This window comes from Ursus americanus, chromosome 26, assembly GCF_024610735.1.
Source record: "Ursus americanus isolate L20-20 chromosome 26, mUrsAme1.1.p, whole genome shotgun sequence".
In the NCBI taxonomy this organism is placed as follows: domain Eukaryota; kingdom Metazoa; phylum Chordata; class Mammalia; order Carnivora; family Ursidae; genus Ursus; species Ursus americanus.
Genome location: NC_142152.1, coordinates 34,199,047 through 34,207,502, shown reverse-complemented (window position 1 = coordinate 34,207,502; position 8,456 = coordinate 34,199,047). Strand labels below are relative to the sequence as shown.

Sequence of the window (8,456 nt, the reverse complement as noted above, 5' to 3'; positions counted from 1 at the left end):
TCTGCCTGCTCGTGCTCACTCTCCCTCTCTCTCTCTGACAAATAAACAAATTATTTAAAATAAAATAAAATGGTTTTTTTTGCCTTACACTCACATAAGTAAACCCTTTCAGATAGTTTTCTCACAAGAAAGGAACTGTTTTTTTCTGGAGATGTATTGATGATCTCACCACTTGAGAAACAGAAACCAGGTTCCAGCTGATAATATTTTTGTTTGCTTTTTTTGTTTCTAGCTATTGAAGTTTCAAAAATCCTAGGTTCACGGGGCACCTGGGTGGCTCAATCATTTAAGCGTCCGACTCTTGGTTTCAGCCCAGGTCATGATTTCAGGGTCATGAGACAGCTCCGCATTGGGCTCTGTGATGGGCATGGAGCTTGCTTAAGATTCTCTCTCGCTCTCTCTCTCTGCCTCTGCCCCTCCTCCCCTCCCCCCGTAGTGCGCTCGCTCTCTCTTAAAAAAAAAAAAAAATCCCAGGGGCTCCTGGGTGGCTCAGTCGTTAAGCTTCTGCCTTTGGCTCAGGTCATGATTCCAGGGTCCTGGAATCGAGCCCCGCATTGGGCTCCCTGCTCAGTGGGAAGCCTGCTTCTCCCTCTCCCACTCCCCCTGCTTGTGTTCCCTCTCTTGCTGTGTCTCTCTCTGTCAAATAAATAAAATCTTAAAAAAATAAAATCCTAGGTTAAGAATTTCATCTAGGAGACGACAAAAAGGGATCAAAGGTATTCAAATAGGCAAAGAAGAAGTCAAAATGTCTCTCTTCGCAGATGACATGATACTCTATATGGAAAACCCAAAAGAAGCCACTCCCAAACTATTAGAAGTTATAGAGCAATTCAGTAACGTGGCGGGATACAAAATCAATGCTCAGAAATCAGTTGCATTTCTATACACGAATAACGAGACCGAAGAAAGAGAAATTAGGGAATCCATCCCATTTACAATAGCACCAAAAACCATACGTTACCTTGGAATTAACTTAACCAGAGACGTAAAGGACCTATATTCTAGAAACTATAAATCACTCTTGAAAGACATTGAGGAAGACATAAAAAGATGGAAAGATATTCCATGCTCATGGATTGGAAGAATTAACATAGTTAAAATGTCCATGCTACCCAGAGCAATGTACACTTTCAATGCTATCCTGATCAAAATACCAATGACATTTTTCAAAGAACTGGAACAAATAGTCCTTAAATTTGTATGGAAACAGAAAAGGCCCCGAATCTCCAAGGAACTGTTGAAAAGGAAAAACAAAGCTGGGGGCATCACAATGCCAGATTTCGAGCTGTACTACAAAGCTGTGATCACAAAGACAGCATGGTACTGGCACAAAAACAGACACATAGACCAATGGAACAGAATAGAGAGCCCAGAAATGGACCCTTGGCTCTTTGGGCAACTAATATTTGATAAAGCAGGAAAAAACATCCAGTGGGAAAAAGACAGTCTCTTCAATAAATGGTGCTGGGAAAATTGGACAGCTACATGCAAAAGAATGAAACTTGACCACTATCTCACACCATACACAAAAATAAACTCCAAATGGATGAAAGACCTCGATGTGAGACAGGAATCCATCAAAATTCTAGAGGAGAACATAGGCAGCAACCTCTACGACATTGGCCAAAGCATCTTTTTCATGACACATCCCCAAAGGCAAGAGAAACAAAAGATAAAATGAATTTATGGGACTTCATCAAGATTAAAAGTTTCTGCACAGCCAAGGAAACAGTCAGAAAAACTAAGAGGCAGCCCATGGAATGGGAGAAGATATTTGCAAATGACACTACAGATAAAGGACTGGTATCCAAGATCTACAAGAACTTCTCAAACTCAATACACGAGAAACAAATAAACAAATCAAAAAAATGGGCAGAAGATATGAACAGACACTTTTCCAATGAAGACATACAAATGGCTAACAGACACATGAAAAAATGTTCAAAATCATTAGCCATCAAGGAAATTCAAATCAAAACCACACTGAGATACCACCTTATGCCAGTTAGAATGGCAAAAATAGACAAGGCAAGAGACAACAATTGTTGGAGAGGATGTGGAGAAAGGGGATCCCTCCTACATTGTTGGTGGGAATGCAAGTTGGTACAGCCACTCTGGAAAACAGTGTGGAGGTCCCTTAAAAAGTTAAAAATTGAGCTACCCTATGATCCAGCCATTGCACTACTGGGTGTTTACCCCAAAGATACAGACATAATGAAGAGAAGGGCCATATGCACCCCAATGTTCATAGCAGCAATGTCCACAATAGCTAAATCGTGGAAGGAGCCGAGATGCCCTTCAACAGATGACTGGATTAAGAAGTTGTGGTCCATATATACAATGGAATATTACTCAGCTATCAGAAAGAACGAGTTCTCAACATTTGCTACAACATGGACGGCACTGGAGGAGATAATGCTAAGTGAAATAAGTCAAGCAGAGAAAGACAACTATCATATGATTTCTCTCATCTATGGAACATAAGAACTAGGATGATCGGTAGGGGAAGAAAGGGATAAAGAAAGGGGGGGTAATCAGAAGGGGGAATAAAACATGAGAGACTATGGACTATGAGAAACAAACTGAGGGCCTCAGAGGGGAGGGGGGTGGGGGAATGGGATAGGCTGGTGATGGGTAGTAAGGAGGGCACGTATTGCATGGTGCACTGGGTGTTATACACAACTAATGAATCATCGAGCCTTACATCGGAAACTGGGGATGTACTGTATGGTGACTAACATAATATAATAAAAAATCATTAAAAAAAAAAAGAATTTCAGCTAGGCAGCCTAGACCCCTTCACCTGGAGCCACTCAAATTCTCACGCTCTGTCTGAGGTGATGATTGCGCAGGGGTGGTTTTGCTACTCATTGTGTGATAAACGAACATCCATGTTGCTATAGGGATATATGGCAGGAAAGGAAGAAGACATTTTCAATCCAAACTTCATCACACTTGGATGTCTTTTAACTTTCTATTATAAAAAATTTCAAATACATGCAAAAGTAAAAGACTAGTATAACGAACCTGTTCCCAGCTTCAACAATGATCAATTCCTGGCGATTCTTGTTTCATCTACTCTGCTCCCATTATTTTGAAGCACATCCCAAACATCATGTTATTTATCAGAATCATTCTTTAAGTCTCTTGGGCTATAGTTCATCCCACAGGGGGAAAAAATGCCCCATAAAGAACTTTCAGGACTTTTTATGTTAATTACATAGCTTTTTATGTTAATTACTCAAAAAATGATGTAAAGGCATGTAATTGTGTTTGTTTTCTTCATTAATTGTGGTATCTTTATGGCATGACATGAATTTATAGGATTGCTTCCAGAGAATTTACAGCTGTAGGCAATAAAAGCTAGATTCACACTAGTTAAACTTTTCACTGTGGTCCAGAAACCCAGTTAGGTCCCAAGTTCATTTGACTCCTCTGCTGAAAGCAGTTTCCCACTCTGCTAATAGCGCCCCATCCTACTCAGTAAAAGCCACAGTCCTTACAATATGGCCTACCAGGCCCTATGTGATCTGTGCCCTCCTACTCTTACTTCTTGGTTCTTATCACTTAACCACCCTTCCCCACCCCATTCTGCTCCAACCATCCTTGCCTTTTTACTAATCCTCTAACCTGCCAAGGACCCTCCTGCCTCAGGACCTTTGCGTTAGCTGTTTCTTTCTGCCTGTACTGCTCTTTTCCATATATATCCACATATCTCACTTTTTTTTTTCTTTCCCTACGTAAGCTCTTGGTCCAGCGTGGAGCTTAAACTCACAACCCTGAGATCAAGAGGTGTATGCTCTATCGACTGAGCCAGCCAGGCGCCCTGACATATCTCATTCTCTTAATTCCTTCAAGTATCTTTTCAAGTATCACCTTATCAGTGAGGCCTTCCCTGACTACCTTCAATAACATTACAAGTGCCGTCTCTCCTATCTTTTCCATATGATCCTTATCCTGTTTTTTTTTTTCCAATCAGTCATCACTACTTGGCTATATTTATTACATTTTATTCATCATCTGTCCCTTCCCAGTAGAATGCAAGCTCCGTGAGACCAGGGACTACATGTTTTTTTCTCCTGCTGTACTCCCAGTGCCCAGAATAATGGTAAACACATCCAACTTGCAGGTCAACTGTATGCCACATTTTTGAAACTTTTCAAACACTTAAATAGAACTCACCAGGTACCAGGCACTCTTCCAAGCACTTAAAAATACTATCCTATTTAATCCTAATGACCCCACCCAGTAGACACTATTATCATTTTCCATTTTACAAAAGAGAAACTGATGCACAGGGAGGCTAAGTAACCACCCAAGGTCATGCAGCTAATAAGTAACAGCTCCAGGCAGTCAGGCCCTGGAGTCCGCACATCTAACCCTTAGGCATTGATGTCTTACAAATAAAACAATAAACACTTTCAGAATGGGACACAATTTTCTTTTAAAAGCATTCAGATTCCAGGAAGAACTACTATTGTCTTGTGCCATCAGATTCTAAATAGTGGAGGCATTCCCAATGTTCGAGTCACAAATAATGTAATCTTGCTCACCCCAACTGTAAATAAAATCAAAGAGAAAAATGCTAGTATACTTAGTGCTATGCTTAAAAGGACTGCAGACTTACTCTTTTTTAAAAGCAAAAAACGTATTTCATGGAGCACTGGGTGTTATACACAAACAATGAATAATGGAACACTACATCAAAAGCTAATGATGTACTTTATGGTGACTAACATATCATAAAAAAAAAAAGTGGTAGTCTCTCTGGCCAGGTAAGGTGCGCCCCCGTCCCATTGCGGCAAGTATTTGTAAGTCACGTGACCTTTCTTTTTCTAGGGAGTAAATCAAGCAAGGCAAGACACACTGCTGCGTGCACCCACTCGTGTAACAGGACTGTGAGGGGGTAGGCACTTGCACAGTTAAGGCCACCACCACCATAGGAGAGTTTCTGTTAAAACAGCATTTCTTCATATTAAGTCGTCCTGCTGTCCTTTAATGAGTTTTGTTTTGTTTAAGGTGATCTGTATTTTAACTTCATAGGTTATACGGGCTTCATGAACAAAGCTCTTGGTATATTAAAGGCAGGGTTTCAACTATGAGTTGTAAAGCTACCAGGGAAAATGCCTGCTATAGAAAGTAACAACGTGTGCTTCCTGCCTGGACACGAGTTTGCAGCCCATCCTTTCTATCTGTGTATCCTGAGTTCCTATCATCGTGTCGGGCACAGAGTAGCCCGAGGCTGTTGCAGAATCAACCCAGTAACTGTGGTAAGTAAAACCGCTTGCTACGCAGTGCAGCGACCCCGCCAAGTGCCCTCGCACCGCTGCCTTCGTGTAGTCAGAATTAAACACTCAGGTTTCACCGACACCGTGAGGGTTCAGGGGCTTCCCGGGCAACGCCGGCTTCCAAGGCACCCACTGACGAACGGCTCTGCCTGAAGCGCAGGTGCAGCGGGCGGGTACCGCCGCGTCACCCTTGGCTCTTGAGACCACTCCCCCAGCGGCCAAAGCCGGCGCGCTACGTGGAGGCTGACCTTGCCCTGCGCGCCAGAAGTATGCGGCCCCCGCCGGCCTCTCCCGGTCCTCCGCGATCCCACGCTCCCTTGCGCCAAGGACACGTCCGGCAGCTCCGCAGAGCCCTTCTACGCCAGCGCGGCGCCTCTCTATGATCCGTTGCCGCGTTCAGAGTGGGTGTCATGGCGGCCGGCGTCGAGTTGGCAGGAGTTGCCCTCGGAACTGAGGAAAGTCACTAAAGCAGAGGAAGAAGTGGCCCAACCCGGACGTTGGGAAGTCGTGGGAATGAGCAGAGGCCTCGCGGGGTTGACAGTGGCACTGGAGGCGGGCCCCTGGTAACGTCCCAGGTCAGGCCTCTGCGTTTCTAGGCAGAGTCCGGCAGTTGGTGGGAGCCCCCCGAAGCCGGCGTTGCCTAGGAACCCCTCATTGTGTTACCGAATCCTCAGTGTTTTGATTTGGACTGGCCCCGTGAAGGCGGCGGTTCGAGGACGTTTGGCGGGATCGTCCGACGACGCTGGACGCTTTTCTCGGAGCAGACCAGGTCGTTCTCTAAGCCGCAGCGATGTCGTCCTGGCTTGGGGGCCTCGGCTCCGGCTTGGGCCAGTCGCTGGGTCAAGTCGGAGGCAGCCTGGCTTCCCTCACTGACCAGATTTCAAACTTTACAAAGGATATGCTGATGGAGGGCACGGAGGAAGTAGAAGGTAACAGCTGGAGCGATGGGAGGGAGGGCTTTTCTGGGACCCTGGGAGCGCCCGTTTGGTTCCCACTTCCATCCGTCGGGAGTGGCACTCCTCCCTTTTTCCTTTACACTTCTTTTGCCTCTTCTTAACAGATTTTCTCTGATGAAAGACACTGGGGTCCGGGGAAGAGTTCTGGTTCTTCTCCCATTGAATACTGTGGGTATCTCAGAGCAGACTGAAACTGCTCCTACATCGAGTAGTTTATTTTTGTTTGGTTCTTCCACGCCCACCGCTTACTTTGCCTTTAACTTGGGGGCGGATCTGATTTTGATCCTTTTCCTTTATACTGAGGCAATTAAAAAGTATCTGTACAAGATACATAGTCGCTTTTTTCCTTCGAGTTCTGTAACAATTGAAGCAACTCATTACAATATTTAGGGAATCTTAAGTCCTGACTTGAATATATTGTTAAACATGGCTATAAGTTTTTCCTATTAGTTATATTTTTGCTTATTCTGGTGACACGTTACAACGTTCCAGCTGAAATGTATTTTTGTGCCTAATTGCCCATTCCACCCATTTTTCGACAGTAAAACAAGGAAGATACGCTACCAAACCTTAGCAACTTTCACTCATTTTTGAAATCCTTGTTTTGTTTAACTAATGGACAGTGACCCAGAGTTACATAGTAATCGATGGTTATGTTAACATTTTGATTTCTTTTTTTTTTTTTTTAAAGATTATATTTATTTATTCGACAGACATAGAGACAGCCAGCCAGAGAGGGAACACAAGCAGGGGGAGTGGGAGAGGAAGAAGCAGGCTCATAGCGGAGGAGCCTGATATGGGGCTCGATCCCATAACGCCAGGATCACGCCCTGAGCCGAAGGCAGACGCTTAACCACTGTGCCACCCAGGCGCCCCAACATTTTGATTTCTTGATATTTCTTTCCACAAGTAGTATTTAGATCTAAAGAGTGCTTTAATTTCAATGGAAGTCTGCCTCCACGGAGGTGATGCTGGTCTTTTGGATGAGAGCACTTCCTTGGATAATTTTATTTCTTATAAATTAATTAGCATTCTGGTTTAATTTTTTTATCCTGATATAATTGAAACTTCCATTTTATTGGGTTGAAGTAGAGAAAGGTACTTTGAGAAAAAAAGTATTTTTAGAATTTATGTCTTTTTAGAAAGGAGAAGCATTGGAGAGCTGCTGAAATCCATTTTACTGCATGGAGTACACCTTGGGTGGGAGTTGCATCAGGTGGGACAGGTTGGGGATGAGAGTGAAAGAGATTCTCCCTCCCTGTGTTGGGGAAAGGGTGTTGTGACCTTGAGATTTAGAACAGAAGAGAGCTGGATGACATGGGAAATGACTAGTCTCTCCTTGTATCCTAGTTAGGGGAAAACAGTTGACTATTCCTAGAAAATATGCACCCCCCCCCAACCTGACTGTTCTATAGGCTTAAGGTGGAATGCTTTTGTTCTTCCTACCAAATGTACTCCTGTAATCTCATTCTTAATGGTTTCATCATCTGCCCAGTCTCCTAAACTAGAAATCTTTGTCACCTTTGTTTTGCCTCCTTCTTTTCCATTTCCTGTTTCCAATTGGTTTCCAATTCCAAATCTTGTTTATCCTGTGCAGAATTGTTTCTTATATTCGTCCTTTCCATTTTTACCCGTTTTCTTTAGTTCAGACCCCTCTTCTCTCTCCCATGCACTTTCTCCTTCCCATCCTGTCACGCATTTCTCTGTACTCCACTTCCATTTTCTGTGTTGTGCCAGTTTTCTAAAACATAGGTGCTTTAAAATCTTTTAGCTCTATTCCTTACAGGATAAAATCCAAACCTTTTAATTTTGGGAGACCAGAAACCTATCCTGTCTGAGATCAACCTCCCTTTTCTAGTCTTACCTCTTATTCCCGCCCCTTCTCTAAATTGCCATACATAAGCATGTTTACACACGTTTGCACTTGCACCCACAGCTCTTGCCACATGGAACTTTGTGAAGTACCTACACAACTCCAAGCCTCTGCATGGAAAGCCTTTCCTTTTTTACCTCCTCCTCTACCCTTCTTTGCTTGGAAAACATTTTTTTCCTGTATGACCTTGCTCACATGCCAGGTACTTGGCGAAACCACTCTCAGTCCGTGGCAGGCTGAGTTAATTGCATGTGATCTTGTGGAGCTCTCCTTGAGAGCACTTACCATGTTGATGCCCAGGGTAGGGATTATATTTGTTTTATCCTTATGTTACCAGTA

General features: G+C 43.6%; 1 protein-coding gene across 3 annotated transcripts in view; it reads left to right on the top strand.

Annotated features, from left to right (window-relative positions):
* Window positions 1-5,657: 5,657 nt before the first annotated feature.
* Window positions 5,658-8,456, top strand: part of TRIP11 (thyroid hormone receptor interactor 11) — a 66,901-nt gene continuing 64,102 nt past the window's right edge. For 2 of the 3 annotated variants that reach the window (XM_045807598.2, XM_045807597.2), the window contains exon 1: window positions 5,658-6,217. In XM_045807598.2, the coding sequence (XP_045663554.2) occupies window positions 6,079-6,217 (139 nt within the window). In that variant the 5' untranslated portion in view covers window positions 5,658-6,078. The remainder of the gene's footprint in view (window positions 6,218-8,456) is intronic. The other variant, XM_045807599.2, reaches the window with a different exon arrangement.